This window comes from Mytilus edulis, chromosome 2, assembly GCF_963676685.1.
Source record: "Mytilus edulis chromosome 2, xbMytEdul2.2, whole genome shotgun sequence".
Taxonomy (NCBI): Eukaryota; Metazoa; Mollusca; class Bivalvia; order Mytilida; family Mytilidae; genus Mytilus; species Mytilus edulis.
The window spans coordinates 61,692,475-61,712,387 of NC_092345.1; the positions used below are offsets into that span (position 1 = coordinate 61,692,475).

General features: G+C 32.2%; 1 protein-coding gene across 1 annotated transcript; it reads right to left on the reverse strand.

The window, feature by feature from the left end:
- Window positions 1–1,888: 1,888 nt before the first annotated feature.
- LOC139512593 (glycerol-3-phosphate dehydrogenase [NAD(+)], cytoplasmic-like) lies at window positions 1,889–19,553 on the reverse strand. Its single transcript, XM_071300317.1, has 9 exons — window positions 19,399–19,553; window positions 17,187–17,367; window positions 15,685–15,825; window positions 14,450–14,588; window positions 13,933–14,045; window positions 7,530–7,650; window positions 5,566–5,675; window positions 3,882–3,988; window positions 1,889–2,514 (listed from the first exon to the last, which is right to left on the reverse strand). The coding sequence occupies exons 1-9, from the start codon at window positions 19,437–19,439 to the stop codon at window positions 2,418–2,420; spliced, it is 1,050 nt and encodes a 349-aa protein (XP_071156418.1). The 5' UTR covers window positions 19,440–19,553; the 3' UTR covers window positions 1,889–2,417.
- Window positions 19,554–19,913: the final 360 nt, after the last annotated feature.

Here is a 19,913-nt window from a genome sequence, read left to right on the forward strand (position 1 = left end):
TATATGATGTATGATAATAAATGGCAAAATTAATAACATATTTTTTTCCTTAATTAATAAGCAATCTTTCCATAATAACTGTTTAGCATAGATCAGTAAATGTAAAATATTGAATATAAAGAAATACCTCAAACTTAAGATTTTTTGTGATTTTCACAGAAAAGCACCATTTAAATAACAACAATCTAACTGAAATATGTAGAACACACTGTTTTTTGTTATCAACAATTCTCCTAGAACATTAATGAATCACTGCTGGTATCATTAACAGTTACAAACAGATTATTCTAAATAACATTTAATAAAAGCCTATATATTTCGAAGTTTTGTAAAATACCATTCCATAATTGAATGTTGAGGACAAGACTTGTGGCTGCTTTTCATAGGAAGTAGACACATATCAAAATATTGACGGTAGGACAAATGATTTTATTTATACAGTCTTTTTTACCAGTTTTCATCAACTAACCTAACTCACAAGAACTAGAGGCTCTAAAGAGCCTGTGTCGCTCACCTTGGTCTATGTGAATATTGAACAAAGGAAGCAGATGGATTCCTGACAAAATTGTGTTTTGGTGATGGTTATGTGTTTGTACATCTTACTTTACTGAACATTCTTGCTGCTTACAATTATCTCTATCTATAATGAACCATTTCCGTCATGTTGACTTATTTGTAAATCTTACTTTGCTTAACATTATTGATGTTTACAGTTTATCTCTATCTATAATAATATTCAAGGTAATAACCAAAAACAGCAAAATTTCCTTAAAATTACCAATTCAGGGGCAGCAACCCAACAACGGGTTGTCAGATTCATCTGAAAATTTCAGGGCAGATAGATGTTGACCTGATAAACAATTTTATCCCTGTCAGATTTGCTCTAAAGGCCGTGGTTTCAGAGTTATAAGCCAAAATCTACATTTCACCCCTATGTTCTATTTTTAGCCATGACGGCCATCTTGGTTGGTTGGCCAGGTCACCAGACAAAATTTTTAAACTAGATACCCCAATGATGATTGTGGCCAAGTTTGGTTTAATTTGGCCCAGTAGTTTCAGAGGTTAAGATTTTAGTAAAAGATAACTAAGATTTACGAAAAATGGTTAAAAATTGACTATAAAGGGCAATAACTCCTAAAGGGATCAACAGACCATTTTGGTCTTGTTGACTTATTTGTAGATCTTACTTTGCTGAACATTTTTGCTGTTTACAGTTTATCTCTATCTATGATAATATTCAAGATAATAACCAAAAACAGCAGAATTTCCTTAAAATTACCTATTCAGGGGCAGCAACTTATCAACGGGTTGTCCGATTCATCTCAAAAGTATAGGGCAGATAGATCTTGACCTGATTAACAATTTTACCCATGTCAGATTTGCTCTAAATGCTTTGGTTTTTGAGTTATAAGCCAAAAACTGCATTTTACCCCTATGTTCTATTTTTAGCCATGGCGGCCATCTTGGTTGGTTGGCCGGGTCACCGGACACAATTTTAAACTAGATACCCTAATAATGATTTTGGCCATGTTTGGTTAAATTTGGCCAAGCAGTTTCAGAGGAGAAGATTTTTGTAAAAGTTAACGACGCTGGCCGACGACGGACGATGCCGGACGCCGGACGCCAAGTGATGAGAAAAGCTCACTTGGCCCTTCGGGCCAGGTGAGCTAAAAATGGAAACACATTCTAATATTTCATAAACACGAAAGAAGTTGTTCGAGGTTGTTGTTACAATTCAAATTTTTCTATACATAAAAAAAAATGTCAAACACTTCTTTGATTAGTAAAGTTGAAAATCGATCAAGAACTTCATAAACTTCTAAACAATGAAAACAGTCAAAGTAACATGACCTGCATGAATACATTAAAGCTAATTCTAAAGTTATACTACAGTATCAAGGAGCATGACACAAAAGGACTTAAGAACTAATTTTCTGAATCAGAAAATGCATGTCTAAAAATATCTTTTCAACAGTGGTTAATTTCAACAAATCTTATATGAAAAATTACTCCTAAGTCATCAACAAGTCAGTATAACTTAAGAACAATTTTAGTCATAAGATTTTTTGGTGACAACAATAACTTATCTTATAATAATTGCACAGAAACAATTTGTAGCCACATAACTGCCATGTGCCACAATCTAATACCAGAGTTTTCCATAGGAGAACTTGGTAAAATAATAATTATTTGAAGAGGATACACATAGTAATACAAACTTATTAAGAAATAAATATTTTAAAAATATTTTTAAATTTTGCACTGTCAACAAACTACGAACCAATACATACTGTTTTATAATGTATATAAGACAACACTTCAAAATTCTGTACTGCTAATAAAAAAAAAACATAATAGTACATTTGGGCAAAGTGTAGAGAAGCAGTCAAAAATTTGTCAATAATATCTAAATATATTCATATATGCTCTGGATGGTTACGTAAACAATTGATGAATTCTTCAGGTTGAGATTCTCGTAAACAGATATAATGCACCGACACAAATAAAGGAAACCTGAAAAATAACAATAAGTGTGAATAAACTAAATCTAGTCTCTTAAGTATAAGATTTTATCTAAAATTGATAAATTAAATAAGAGTAATCAAATAGTGCAGAAAGGGAATTCTACAAAATATACTGTTTCCACAACATCCCAACTGTTGCAGAAACGGAATTCTACAAAATATACTGTTTCCACAACATACCAACTGTAATCATACTTTCTGAAACATCTGTGGGCTTTTGTTTGTATGTTAATGGTTCTATGCATTGTTGTTGTATGTGGCTTAAATGCACTGAGGAGAACACCTTTCAATGAAATTGTAGCAAAAGAATCCCTTTCTTCTTCAAAACCATAGATACTGTATCAGTAAAGAATATTCCAATCATTAATGTCATTCAACTTTTGAAAAATCATACCATACAGTTTCAGGAGAAATTAGAAGTCTCCAATTAGAATGAAGATCTCTGTTTGGTTTTTTTTCCTGATCACATCCAAATGTTATTATTTGTATAGAAACTTCCATAAAACTTTGCCAAAAAAACATGATCCTGTCAAAGATAAAATTGAGAATGGAAATGGGGAATGTGCCAAAGAGACAACAACCCGACCATAGAAAAAAACAACAGCAGAAGGTCACCAACAGGTCTTCAATGTAGCGAGAAATTCCCGCACCCGGAGGCGTCCTTCAACTGGCCCCTAAACAAATATATACTAGTTCAGTGATAATGAACGCCATACTAATTTCCAAATTGTACACAAGAAACTAAAATTAAAATAATACAAGACTAACAAAGGCCAGAGACTCCTGACTTGGGACAGGCGCAAAAATGCGGCGGGGTTAAACATGTTTGTGAGATCTCAACCCTCCCCCTATACCTCTAGCCAATGTAGAAAAGTAACGCATAACAATACGCACATTAAAATTCAGTTCAAGAGAAGTCCGAGTCTGATGTCAGAAGATGCAGGGATCCAGTTTGCCCATAAAACTTTTAAATGAAGTCAAAATCAGTGTATAGTAAAATTGTTTTTTCTGGTTATGGAATTGATATGATCAAATATATTATATGCCACGAATGCTTTAATGGATGATTCAAATTTATTGATATTTTTGCAGGCATGTCAAAAATGAAATCTTTCACATAACTTCCAATCCTCGATATTTTAATCCCTTTCGTGTGAGATTCTAGAATATTTTGAATTGTTAAACATTGAAAAAAAAAAATTGAGAAAGAGGAATAACAAGCCTTACTACACAAGGTAAAACTGCCAACAGATGTCAGACAATTATAATAGAGCTCTCATTAAAGAAATAGAAATTCTTAATCAAAGTTGATACTCGTGTAAATAATTAAAATAAAAGAAGTAACTGTTCACTTACCTTTCAATTAGATTTTTATCTTTTAACATTTTGAAAATTTCTCTAGCAGCTAAGGGTCCTTGGAAGCTTTGACCTTTCAGTAACTCTTTTTCTAATTGTTTAACTGTCTGAAAAAAAACATAAATTTTGTCAACTGTTTTTAAGAATTCAGAGCAACAAAAACGGACTTTGTTTAAATTTTCAAATGGTTTAATTATTTTAAATTTTAGCTTTACAACAAAATTATTGACTTTCACAAGTAAATAATGCAAATTTGTATAACTTTAATCTGCCCTTTAATAGATACATCAAAATTCATGAAACACATGGGTTATTCAGTGTGCATCACATTTTTGATGACCTTTCTTCCTTTATAGAATAAATATAAGTCATTCCTTATAATTTTATTCCAAATTCCATTTTTAAGGAGTAAATCATGAAAAAACATTGATGATGTCACAGTCACACCACAAAATTATGTCTATTAGCTGATAAACACAAAAACTTAAGCCAATCAGAAGACATGTTACATCTCAAATTAAATTATATTAACTTAATCTAAAATGAATAGGAAGCTATGATGTCAAAAACTAATTACCAGTAATTAATTGATAATGACAATGTGCTCTGTCATCAATTAAATTGTAATATTGAGCTGAAATGTTTCAGATAGGAATAAATACTGATAAAAGTCTTAGAAGGCATATTTGATATCTTAACAAGTTGGTGATTACAATGAACAATTTTTATTACTAGCCATGGAATTTTTTTCAAGCTAAAGAAAATTTGTAACAAACCAAAAAGATTATTAGTGAATATCTACACACCTAAAAATAAATGAATATGTGAAGCTGCTCAATAGAATAGTCATAAACTTTACTAAAATGTTCTTGAAAAGAGTTTTCCTTTATTACTGCTGCTCATAAACATGATTAATTTTCTCTGTTTTTATATCTATTATACTTACTTATGGCACCCATGATAGTTAGTCAACATCATTATGATTCAATTTTAAAAGCTTAATTGATTTTTTAGGCAAAATTTAGTTCAATATAGTTGTTTCAGATTAGAATATCACAACATCTATATTTCAACTTAGGGGGGAAATTAAGAGATTATAAACAGCCATGTGTCCGTTATTAGATAATGTGAGGACATTTAATTTTTCATATTTATCTTGAAATCCATCTAAACAGTAATACTCAGAATTATCTTCATTTTGAAAATACACTTCTTCACAGGAAATACTACTCAAGCAATGCCAACGGGAATCTCAAACTAAAAGCAATGTATTGTTTATACTGAATCAAGTTTACTAAGCAAAATATCTTTTTTTTAATGAAAACTGTAAATTCAAAAGAAACAATAATTCAAAAGAAAACAAATAACTCATTAGAAATAAAAATGCACTTACTTTTCCTTCCTACAAATAACAATGTTAAAAAAGATCTTATTTCTTTTAAATCTATTCAATTTTATTTGTTTTTATCATGTTAGCAACGATATATGTAGGGCTTTTTTGCCAAAATCAATAATTGAAGTTGTATGTTACATAATTTTTACCTAAAATTTAAATTTTGCTGAACAATGGATTGGATCAATATAAAATATTACTTTACCATGTATGTATCTGACATCAGAACCTCTTATTTTTTTTTGTCAGATTAAAGAAAATAAATCACATGACACCCATGTGACATCTTACCTTATCAGATTTAACAATATGTTCACCTAACATTCTATTCCTGCCACCATGACAGGTTGCCACCAAATCAGATATGCCACAGCTTTCAAAAAATGTAGATCTTTGTGAACCTAAAAATAAATATGCTGATTGTTCATAGAATATCTGTGTCGGTTCATATCAAACATATATTAACAAAACTTTTTTAAGGTTAAAAAGTTACAAACATCCACAGTTTAATCTCTTTCCAGAAAAATTTGCTATGTTTTTGTAAAATATGTGAAAAATTCTTTTTACACAACTAACATTTTCCTCATTTTACATTTTAAAAGCATTTGTATGCAACCTTTCTGGAAACTGCATTAAATAAACTCACATTTTTGTCCAGTGTTAACAATTGCAATAATCAAGGAACGCTAAGATTTCTAAATTACAGTAATTGTATGTATTATTTTTTCAATGAGAAAAACATAATTTCTGGTATAAATATCAAATTCACTTTAACATTACTGAAATAGGACATCATATTATATTATATGTGTAACATTATATAAAATAAAACTGGACTATTCATTGTGATTTGATATATTTTAAAGCATAAGTGACAGATGTTTTAAAAGGCCTATATTGAATCTGATTGGAGTCAATGGAATGATTTATATTAATTTCTCACTTTATATTAGTGTTGTCAACGATTAACCAGTTAACCGGTCGAACGACCGAATACCGAATACCAAAAACGCTAACCGGTTAACCGGACTTTTTTTCAATTTTGATAGATTTGATATAAATTTGTATTGAAATCAATAAATAGTTATGTTTTATTTTTAAAAAAATGTCGTCGTGGTAATTAATTTGACAGATCAATTGTCCAGAATATTGATTGCTATTGTTAATCCTAAAAACATAAACTTAATTAGAGCTCGGGCAGGATCTTAAAGAAAGATAATTAGTATACATGTTTTTTAACAGTAACTTTAAATCAGTGATGCGAATAAATTTTACTAATTACTTCATTATTTCGTTTTTGATCTAATATTGTGTAAACCTACATCTAATGTGCAACCTTCGTAGTGCTAGGCTTAGTCTTATTTTAAACGAAATGATAACTCAAAAATTGTGAAATGCAAACCAATGTGAATGTACTCAATGTATACATGATAGTACGAGTAACATACTTAAAGAAACAAGCAAACAAAGTAAAGAAACATGTCGTATGGTGACCTATAGTTGTTCATTTCTGTGTCATTTTGGTCTCTTGTGGAAAATTGTCTCATTGGCAATCATACCACATCTTCTTTTTTTAATGATTAATCATTTCTAATTGAAACACTCCACATTATTTTCGGAGACAAGAGAAAAGGAAAGAATAATCGGTTTCAGACATATTCAATTCTACTAGATCAATCTGAAGTTGGTACAATCTCTATATAGTTGATACAGTGTATTCGATTACTAGAAGTCAAACTTCGCCATGAATCCTCCCAGACAAGCCTTATAATAACAAAGGACAAACTTTAATTCCATAAGCGTAAATTTATGACTAGGATGAAAGGTTGTCAAATTTACACTCATACCTCATCTTATCTATGTGTAGGGTACTATTGATAAACTTTCAAACACCAACTTAAACTACCGGTTAACCGGTTAATCGGTCGAACGATTATCCGAGTAACCGGTTAGGAAAAAGTGTATGATTTGACAACACTACTTTATATGATTTATATCGTTTATGTTTATTTACTAATGAATCACTTATTTCTTCTTATATTGACCCACAACATCAATTCAATCTATAAATCTTGTTTGAGCCAAATGAATGATTTCTATAAATGTTCTCACTATATATATGATAGTTCGTTTCTAGTAATATACTTATTTCACTTCTATTGACCAACAACAACAGTAATTCAAACTATTAATCTAGCAATGCTGTGTAAGAGATAAATGTGTGACCTGACTTGTGTGTGACTAGGATGACAAACCTGGAATAAATATTTCTGAGAATTTGATCATTTCCATCAGTCCCAGCCTGATTACTGCTGCCTTTGTGTTATCTCCATGCCCCAGACCATCAGCAATACCAGCACCAATACCTACAATATTCTGTAATTATAAGAAGTTATTGATTATTACTAGATAAACTGTTATCATAGAGATATGTCTTGATTATTATTGACCTACCACTAGTGGTTCCTTATAAAGTGACCTAATCACAAACTAATACATGAAAAATAATTAAAAATTTCAAAGTCAATAGACCATGACTGAGGGGGCGGGGCCAAATAATCTCCATGGTATCTCCATGCCCAAGACCATCAGCTATACCAGCACCAATACCTACAATATTCTGTAATTATACGAAATTTTAAATTATTTGTAGAAAATCAAGTTTAATCATTCCAATAACTAGAGGCTCTAAAGAGCCTGTGTCGCTCACCTTGGTCTATGTGACTATTAAACAAAGGAAGCAGATGGATTCATGACAAAATTGTATTTTGGTGATGGTGATGTGTTTGTACATCTTACTTTACTGAACATCCTTGCAGCTTACAATTATCTCTATCTATAATGAAGTTGGCCCAGTAGTTTCAGTGGAAAATGTTAGTAAAAATTTACAAATTTTATAAAAATTGTTGAAAATTGACTATAAAGGACAATAACTCCTTAGGGGGTCAATTGACCATTTCGGTCATGTTGACTTATTTGTAAATCTTACTTTGCTGAACATTATTGCTGTTTACAGTTTATTTCTATCTATAATAATTTTCAAGATAATAACCAAAAACAGTAAAATTTCCTTAAAATTACCAATTCAGGGATAGGAACCCAACAACGGGTTGTCCGATTTATCTGAAAATTTCAGGGCAGATAGATCTTGACCTGATAAACAATTTATCCCCCTGTCAGATTTGCTCTTAATGCTTTGGTTTTTGAGTTATAAGCCAAAAACTGCATTTTACCCCTATCTTCTATTTTTAGCCATGGCGGCCATCTTGGTTGGATGGCCGGGTCAACGGACACATTTTTTAAACTAGATACCCAAAAGATGATTGTGGATAAGTTTGGATTAATTTGGCCCAGTAGTTTCAGAGGAGAAGATTTTTGTAAAAGATTACTAAGATTTACGAAAAATGGTTAAAAATTGACTATAAAGGGCAATAACTCCTATATGGGTCAACTGACCATTTCGGTCATGTTGACTTATTTGTAAATCTTACTTTGCTGAACATTATTGCTGTTTACAGTTTATTTCTATCTATAATAATTTTCAAGATAATAACCAAAAACAGTAAAATTTCCTTAAAATTACCAATTCAGGGGCAGCAACCCAACAACAGGTTGTCAGATTCATCTGAAAATTTCAGGGTAGATAGATCTTGACCTGATAAACAATTTTCTAATAGTCAGATTTGCTCTTAATGCTTTGGTTTTTAAGTTATAAGCCAAAAACTGCATTTTACCCCTATGTTCTATTTTTAGCCATGGCGGCCATCTTGGTTGGTTGGCCGGGTCCCTGGACACATTTTTTAAACTAGATACCCCAAAGATAATTGTGGCCAAGTTTGGATAAGTTTGGCCCAGTGGTTTCAGAGGAGAAAATTTTTGTAAAAGATTACCAAGATTTACGAAAAATGGTTAAAAATTGACTATAAAGGGCAATAACTCCTATATGGGTCAACTGACCATTTCGGTTATGTTGACTTATTTGTAGATCTTACTTTGCTGAACATTATTGCTGTTTACAGTTTATCTCTATCTATAATAATATTCAAGATAATAACCATATAACGGCAAAATTTCCTTAAAATTGCCAATTCAGGGGCAGCAACCCAACAACCGGTTGTCCGATTCGTCTGAAAATTTTAGGGCAGATAGATCTTGACTTAATAAACAATTTAACCCCATGTCAGATTTGCTCTAAATGCTTCGGTTTCAGAGTTATAAGCCAAAAACTGCATTTGACCCCTATGTTCTATTTTTAGCCATGGCGGCCATCTTGGTTGGTTGGCCGGGTAACCGAACACATTTTTTAAACTAGATACCCCAATGATGATTGTGGCCAAGTTTGGTTAAATTTGGCCCAGTAGTTTCAGAGGAGAAGATTTTTGTAAAAGTTAACGACGACGGACGACGGACGACGGACGCCGGACGACGACGGACGCCGGACGCCAAGTGATGAGAAAAGCTCACTTGGCCCTTCGGGCCAGGTGAGCTAAAAATATAGGTATTTGTAAATTCCTGTAAATCTACTAAAAGACAATGTTATTGGTGTTATTTCCTTACCTATGTTTAGTTTAAAATACAAGCTTAACAAATAAGGAAATTAGCTGATGTTTGATGTTACTGTATGATAAAAATAGGTTTTTACGAGACGTTTTACACACACACAAAAATCAGTCAGCAGATAGTTGAAAATTACACAACTTGATGTCTTTTTTTACAGCATCTGTGTATCAAAGGTTGAGATTTCTAATAATTTGTCAATTTTGCTAGTTTACTCTGACTTCATTACTGTAGGACCATGAAATGGAAATACAATTTTCAATAAAAGTGTAACAGTTCTTAACTACACTTATAACAAAATATATATTTACTGGATCATGGCGGGCGGAAGTGTATTATTTGAAAACTTTTAATTTGTTATGGGGTTGACAGGAAACACATAAATATACATATAAATTAGGCCAGTATCGCTGAAATGATCTTTTTGTTTCAAAATTCTTAACTTGACACCTTCGTTTTGTGTGGAAAACCTGAGAGATTTTCCAAAACGTTCGATTTATATAATCCGGAAATTCAGCTCCGTGAAATTTTGGTAGAGTTCTCTATTTTATGTTTTCTTCCAAAATTAGGTCATCGTATATCGCCAGCTGGACATTTATCATTTCTTTTGGATATTTTGCATCTAAGAAAAGGTAAGCATTAGTATATATGCAAACATTTCTAGCCGTCAGTGAAATTTGTTCTCAGTGGAGCAGTGGAATAGTCTGTCTCTTGACACTAAGATTTATCACAGGCTGAGACTACTATAACACAGAGATTGGTCACTCTCAATTTCCCTTTAAAACCTGTTACACTAAAAAAAGCTATAGTTATAGTAGTCTCAGTTACAAGTGAAGGCAAGGACTCCCAGGTCAAAATGCTTTTTCATATGTTTTCAGCTGGATTTAATTAATGAGAACTGGAACCATTACGCGAGGAGAAATTCTCACTATAGTAGAGGGGTCTGTAGAAGCTAAACTTAGGGAACGGTCATTGTTTATCAGCTGAGGGGTATGTTCAAATTTATTGAACCCCCCCCCCCCCCCCCACCCAAAAAAAAAAAAAAAACACATTATGAATCACATAATGACCCCCCTCCCCTTACCAACATAGCTTCAAAACTTTGACCCCCAAACAAAAATCCCTATCGATTGCCGTCAGTGAAATTAGCTTTTAGTGGACCAGTGGAATAACCTGTCTCTTGACTATCAGATTTAACAGGTGAAGGCAAGGACTCCAAGGTCGGAATGCTTTTTCATATGTTTTCAGTCGGATTTAATAATGAGAACTGAAACGTTACGCGAGGAGAAATTCTCACTTTAAGAAGTAGAGGGGTATCTAGAAGCTAAACTTAGGGAACGGTCATTGTTTATCAGCTGAAGGGTATGTTCAAATTTTTCACCACATAATGACCCCCCTCCCCTTAACACATAGCTTCAAAACTTTGACCCCCAAACAAAAATCCCTATCGATTGTAAGAAGAAATTCTCACTATAGTAGGACATTTCCCAGATCCCAGATAAGGGGTCTGTAGAAGCTAAACTTAATATAGTTATATATGTTCTTGAGAGCAACAAAAACAGTGTGCAAGAGGATTAGATCTGAGTACAGAGGTACATATAGGTATAAAGTTGAAAGGAAAGGGGATTATTCTTTGATTTTTTGGGGAGAAGGATTTTGAAAATGAATATCATATCCACATGTCCACTGAATAAAATAAGTATAACAGATGAAAATGAATATTCAATTTGGAAAATATTACTTCTGGCCCCCCCCCCAAATTATCAAATGGTCATCTAAGCCAAATAATTATGACGTATTGACCATGTTGAAAGGCTATTTTATTTTTTTAATAATAATGAATATTGATGTAGGCGCAAAACAATTAAATACAGCCATACACAAGCGTAAATTATACATTTATTTTAGTAAAAAATTTACTACTTTTTAGCACATTTTTACACTGATGCAAATACATGTACATTTACTAATACAAATGTATTGATTCAGTGGTGATGGTAATAGACACTGAAAACTTTTTAGTTTTGAATGTTTTTTTCTTCACCTGTTTACCAAGATAAGGTGGAAGTTTGTTCTTATTTCAAGAGAAAGACACTCAGGATGTATTTATTTGTGCATGTAGTGACATCTACTTGCTTTTTACTAACTATTTTTATCAGAAATTTGTATTTTTATATATTTGTATTTGAGTTTTATATACATGTACATAGACATTTTATTTACATATTATCATGATTATATAATTAATTTACATGTCTATTTTCAGGACCTCCGATCCGTGCACTTAGGCATGTTTGTTTTTGGTGTTCAAGAAGTATATCACTGGATTGAGCTCTCTGTCTAAGCGTATTATTAAAGTGCTTTGCATTAAGCTCAGTGATATAAACAACTAAGGTAAGATCGTTGAAATTGTCTTCACCAGGAATTATTGAAGCAGCATCCACTGAGCATGATTTGTTTAAGATAGATTAAATTATTTTAAATGCATTTGAAACAAATACTTTGCATCCAGATAGCCAAATAAAAAAAAGTACATTGAAATATACCAAACATTGCTACCTGGAATATGATGCTAGGTGGTTTTGTCACCTTTTTAACCATTTGCACTATCTACTGAAGAGTCCTGAGTGCAACTGGTTATTCATTCATACATATGGACGAAACGCATAATGCAATCTTGACCATACCCGCGACATCGCGGGTCCTTGACTGAATTAAAGAACCTACCCCTTAGTTTTAGCCTGGATTTTTAGAATTCGAATTGTCATTTGGTAAAGTCACACTGATTATAAGGTGCACAGTTATTCCCTGTATAATGATGAAGTTCAGGTGTGATTATTAACCGTGTTTATAGCAAATCCTCAATACACCGTTTGGTTGTGCACCTGACAGAGGCGGAATGTACAGATTATGTAACAGGGATCAGGTAATTTTGTGAAATATACTATTGGAATCGGTATCAGATTCGACCCACAACTTTTTAATTATTGGTAATATTAATTATGTGGAAAACAAAAGGGCCTGAAATGGTGTAATTTTTAATCTACACCATTGTCCTAGATTATTTATATATAAAGTTAAATTCTGCGGGCAGTACGTCGACTGAGCATGCGAAAGCATATAAGACACGAATCGATAACGGTCTCCGAATTTGGATATTTTCTCAAAAATTGGCATTTTCTGTTGTTTCAAAAACAAATTTAGGAAGTACAAAACATTACATTTATACGTCATATCACAAATATTTCTGACTTTGTATGGTTTCAGAGAAGTTTTTAGATAATAAGGACATACTATGTAGATGTGCATATTGACAAGAAATTATGATTCAATTTTTTTCTAGGATTTATGCCTCTTTGAACTTATTTGCACCAATATACTACTGCAACAGTTTGTCATCTCAACTCCTCTGAAATCTCACAACAGAATTTCATGAAACTTTGTAGATAATAAGGACATACTATGTAGATGTGCATATCGACAGGGAATTATGATTTCAATTTTTTTCTAGGAGTTATTCCCCTTTGAACTTATTTGCCTCAATATACTAATGCAACAGTTTGTCATCAAAACTCCTCTGAAACATCACAACAGAATTTCATGAAACTTTGTAGATAATAAGGACATACTATGTTGATGTGCTTTTCGACAGGAAATTATGATTCAATTTTTTTTCTTAGAGTTATTTTATTTGTCCAGTGACAATGTGGGGGCGTGGGGTATGTGAGCGCGCTCACTAAGGTTCTTTAATTTGTGTTGATGTTAATTAACGGATTAAAGCACCGTTTATTTTTATACCATGGCCACAACAAAACTGCACCCTACAAGTTTCATTTATATTTCTATCCACATAACAAAAACCTTGAACTATCGTAGGTGGGGCATAAAAATGATTAAGGCTAAATAGGCTGAATTTCTACTCATGGATGAATTTCATAATTACAAAGTGTGGCTAAGATATCAAATCCATATTGTTCCTTCTAGTAATTCTTAGTATTTTATAACAGATAGACATGGCCCCTCTACAGATCATTTTTAATACATTTTTTTTAGATTCAGAATATGAAGTCTAGCTTAATAAAAACAAAAGTACATATATACCTTAAGAGCACCACATAGTTCCACTGTTGCTTGATCTGTTACTACTGAACATCTAAAATATGGAGTCTCAAACAGGGACTTCAATAGTTCTCCTGTGCCATTTACTGCACATCCTTAAAAACAAGGTACTCAATCTTAAAAGAATCAAAGATTTTTTTAAACGGACAATTTTTCAAATTCCTATCCAATACAGTTTTACTGTGCTAGATGCTTTGTCCTTTCACAACATCAATGGGTAAAACAGTAACTATTATAATTGTTAGAAAAAGTGTTTTTCTTTTAGTACAAGGCAAATCCAAATTCAATGATTTCTCTAGTGGTAGCTGTTAATTTCTGTATCATTTGGATACCACATTTTCTTTTCTATATATAGGTTTTACCGTTTATAAATTTCTTAGTTAAAAACAATTAACTTATTTTTCAAATTTGTTTTTATTTTAAACGAGAAATACTTGTATAGAGAATTCTCATGTTTTAAACCTCTTGAATGAAATTTGCCAGTATAGTACTAGTTTACCTATTGTTGTTTCACAGAACTGTTCCTGGGCTACTTCTCCAGCCAGATTAGCTCCCATTAATGCACAACATTCAATACCTAGAACTTCTTTAATCACATTAGATATCATTCTCATCCCAGAATCATCAATGGACACACCCTAAATATATAATCATGTGAATTAACCTTTCTAAAATTGTCCGTTTATAAATTTTGAAATTATTAAGAAACTAAGGTTTCAACTCCCTCAGGCAAAGTTGACTTTAGATGACTTTGGCTATTTATTTTAGGTATTTTTGACATATAGCTCTTCAACGGTTTCGGACATCCTCGGATTTCAAATGTTTGGTTTTGAGCGTTCCTGATGAAGGTAAATCCAGAAAAGCGCTTCGGACACATGAAATTATTAAACATGTTGTTTTCAATTTTTAACATATCATTTTAAAAGATCAAATTTAACAGATCTTTGTAATCTACAATTGTAAATTAATACCTAACAAGCTTCATTAGACGATAATCATTACAATATTATGACATTATATTCACTATAAATTTGCTCTCACCCAATAAGGAATTTACTGACCCTACATATAATGTTTTAGGTCACTAGCCCACTAAGTAACTCAATGTAACTAATATTATTCCACTGCATGTTGATTTTGATGGTGAAATCAACATTTGATTGGTTTAAACTATCACACGTGACGTCGAACAAAACTTCATATTCCCCTCTGAGTATCATATTCCTCTCTGAACATCATATTCCCCTCTGTAGATTGGGACCTCTTAGTATGACGTTACGCGCGGTTAATGTGCATACCGTTTTGAAGGTGGTTTTATCAAAATAAAAATAGCGTTAGATAAGTCATTACCGTGTTTAAATTTATTCAAGCGTTAAAATAAAAAGACTATTAATTTACTTTTGATTCGTACTGTTTATCAAAGTTTATGCCATGTTTAGCTATTTAAACAAGCAGATAAGAAAACAAATGTATACAAATTAATATAGTATATTCAGTAAGACACATCATAGACAGTGGAATAAAACATTCATTTCCCTTAGCTTCGAGAGATTTGAAGATTTGTTCACCCTCGAAAAATCACATTTCCCTCGGGCAAAGCCCTCATGAAATATGAATATTCTTGGGTGAACAAATCTTCATATATATGTCTCCCTCAGGAACGGGAAAAAAAATGTATAATATTCCATTCTCACTCTTTGTGAAAACTATGATAGAATGGAAACTGAAAATTACCTTGATAAGAGATACTGCAATAGCTGATGATTTTATTTTTCCTTTCATCTGCTCACAAGTTTTGCCTACAAACTGATGAGGTAAGACAAATATGAGTATATCTGCATCTTCTGAAGCCTTTATCAAATCTGGTATAGCCACCTACAGAAATATCATAAGAATATATAGTACTGGTATAGCCACCTACAGAAATACCATAAGAATATATAGTACTGGCACAGTTATATATATTTGCTTGAATACATCTCATTACAGAAATGAAAATATGGTATGGAATTGGGTGGTGGTTAATTAGTATTCAATTTTTACAGATTTTCAACAGCTCCAACTATCTCAGCTAACATTTGTCTTATTCACTCACTTTCAGTAAAAAATTATACATATTTGTCTTACAAAAAAATGAATGATATGCACCATGTCTACCAGTTGCTCTTTACATGTATGTCAAAATTTCACAATTTTAACAAGAATTATTCTTCTCCTCTTATTGATTGTACATTAAGTCAGGTTAGTGTTATCTCTATTTTTTGCAGTTCATGTTTAATTCTGGCCCAAATGCAATTTGTTTAATCAATTCAAACTTTTCACATGGACAGAAATTTGAAGCAACTGCTGTAGATAACCACAATCAAGAAACCAATGTTCAAGTGATTAAATGAAGCATACTTACAAATCCTATAAGACTTAATTAATCATTCGGTGTTCTCTTTCTTAGATGATTTTATAATAGAATGTAAAGGGTCCATGGTATTATATTTTTTGGAAAACCAGTGCTATGTTAATTTCCATGGTGCTATTTGAAAATTATGGGGAGAACATTGTCATTGTTGAAGGCCGTACAGTGTCCTATAGTTTTATCAATTGGTGACAGGTCTCTTGTGGTGAGTTGTCTCATTTGCAATCAAACCACATCTTCTTATTTTCATATGTATATGCAGTATTTGAGGTTATATTAAATCAACAATACATAGTTCTGAGACTGTCTTAGTATCCTAATTGAGGTTTGATTTATCTGGTTGTCAAACTAAAAGAGGTAGTAAGGGTCAATGGCTAATATTTTGGATCAATAGAATAAAGACTAGCAGTTATAATAGCAGATCATAATATTTACATTATTTTACAAGTACTCTATGAGTACCTTCCTGTAGCCATATTTTTTGGTTAGCAGAAAATTAAAGTTATAATGAACTTGGGCCTTACAGATTCTTGCAGTCAAGATTTGTTCAAATAGCCTAATGCCTCAGAGAGGATCTTTAATAAAGGTTAAAATACAAAGTTGTGGCAATAACTAATATCAAACCATTTGGCTAAATTAGGTAAAAGACATTTTGATGGGATGTGACAGATGTCCATATTCTTTCTTTGCCTAAAAAAATGCTTTTTTTGGGTTTGTTTTCATGTCATCTGGAAAATGTAATATTGATAAAAAAAAATCACACAGTTTTATATTTATATATACATGTGTAAATGTTTGATTAAATATTGTTTATGATTTCACTCACCACATTTTCAGGTATTTTAACACCTGGTAGGTACTTTACGTTTTCATGTTCTGTATTTACTATGTCTGTTAATTTTCTACCATCCACCATTTCCTCATACATCCACATTTTAACACAGGTTTCAAATTGATCACTGCGTTCTTTGGCATTTTTTCCCAGTATCTTAGCTATGGCTGAGCCCCTTTAAAAGGCAATTTATAAATAAATTCATGGTACAAAAGATTTATACATCAGCACTTGATAATGTTTCCATGATTAAATGATATTTAACCAGTTGATGCATTTATCTTGCATTTATACATTTATGTCAAAACCACTTTTACTGTCATGATTGATTTTTTACATGTTTCAAGTTTAATATCAATAATGGTACAAATAATAAACAATAATTTAGTTATTAACACAAATATTATCAACCAATTTTAAGACATCAGACTCTACCAGATTTTACAGACTGGTATTCAGTAAGAATTACCATAAACCAAGCTTGTTTCTATTGTTCATTAATTACTGCCTTTTGGAATCCTATATTAATTCTAAATTTTGCTAACAAAACTTTTGAAATTTTCTGTATTTAAATTAATACAAACCAAGATAGGACTGTCTAAGTAAATTTTATAAGATAAATTTTTATTGTACATATTAGTCACCTAAGACACCTTGCTTCTGTGCTTTTTGTGCTCATTGGGTTATGTCATGATAGTGTTTACATTTTGACATGATATGCTAAAATAAGCAATTGTAGTCAAGTTAAACAAAAAAACTTGTTGATTGGCCAATCATGTATTGTCTTACGAACAATTACTTTGAAATGACATCAACTGGTAACTGTGGCATTACTCTATCAGAGAGACTGACAGCAATCTGGTTCACACACATACATGTACGAATACAGGAAGCAGGATAAATCACCACACTGGCTTACATGTATCTCCCCACTTGTAATATCCCTTTAATTTACCCCTACCAATCCACCCCACTAACTTTATGAAAAAAAGTAAAATCTAGACATGCTAGATGAATATATAATTTTAAAGTATTTGGCACATTTTTTGGGATTCTGGATCATCAATCATGTCAAATTAAATGCTCTTAAATTTCATACTTGTTTGGTTTTCTTACTATTTTGATGTGAGTGTCACTGATGATTTAATGTAGGCGAAACACGTTTCTGGCTTATCAAATTACAAGCCTGGTATCTTTGATAACTATTGTCATGCTTTTTAGTGCTGTGTGGGACACTAATGCGAGTCCCAGACAATCCATTGATGAAAAGCCAGCCTTCTAGGACCTCATTAAGAAACTTCCCTAAGACGCACAACATTTCAAATAAAATCAAGGTACATGTACATGTGTAAACAGTATATTTGCCCATAGATATACATGTACAACAGGATTGCATCTTTTTTCATAAGTGGGGGGAGTTGGCATTACTAAATTCATCTTGGTTTATCTATTTTTCATGAGTGGGGCGCTTTGTCAGACCTTATTCTAGCGAAATTTTAAACCTTTTCATAAGCATGATAAGTGGGGCAAGTTATCCAACCTATTTTCAATGGGATTTTACCCTTTTTCATAAGTGGGGTGAGTTGATATACAAGAGTGGGACGACTTTTAGAAATGGGGGGGGGGGGGGGGGAGTTGGTAAAAAAGTATTGTGATTAGGTGTGGGCCGATTTGTCATGGATTCAGAAGACACATACTACAAGCAGGAACATATAGATATACTGTTCCCAGCTACAAGGAAGTTTGATTCAAATTACGACAAGGATAAAGAAATATTGTCATCCATATCAATCTCTCTCTTTATCATTTTTTGTGATTTTCAACATTACACTTTGGGACTTAGTAGCTGGCTGATTTCTGTGCATAAGTACAGATGGAGAAACCACAGGCATATCGGTTTCTTATTAAAGTCCAGGGCCTAGTCCAAATAATAATGACGTCTTGAAAGGCTACTGTACTTTTTTGCTTTGACACTTTTCTGAGATGGCCCTAGCTTATCTGGCAAAACAGCCTTTGGACGTTAGATTAATCTCGGACTATGTTACCGTGTGTGCCAAAATGTTTTAGACGAGGTTGTCACATTGACATTGCAGGATGTATGGAGGACAAACGATCAGGGACATCTTTTTTAGAACAAACAATCAAGTATTTTATTGAGAAATAACTCAAATCATTAAAGTATATCTACATAAACATTAATACTCACCAGTTACCAGAGCCAACGATGCAGACAGATTTTTTGGACATCGTTAGCCGGACCGGAAGAAGTACACGATAGAAAAAGTCGAATCGGTTACGGAGAAGCCGATGTACTCGTACTTGATGTGAAAATAAATGTATGCATCTCAATTTCGAAGCCAAGAACAAATGCATCTTATATTTAACATGTCATAAATTACTTTACATACTTGTAAATGAAAGGTAACTTTAAACCATTGATTTTCATTGATTAGTTATGGAAATATATTGGTTAAGAAAAGTTATTCAAAACTGTTCAGGTATGAAAAACTTCATCTTGTGAAGCGTGAATTAAGTCAATCCGGATTTTAATATTAAATACTGCTTAAAAAATCCTAAAGAGTACATATAATTGGTAGGCTTGTCGTTTCACTATCCATTTAATACTATCATATCTTTATTAATATTATTATTATTATTATCAATTTATTACTATTTCATTTTTAGAACCAGGACGTGCTCCGCAGGGCGCAGCTTTATACG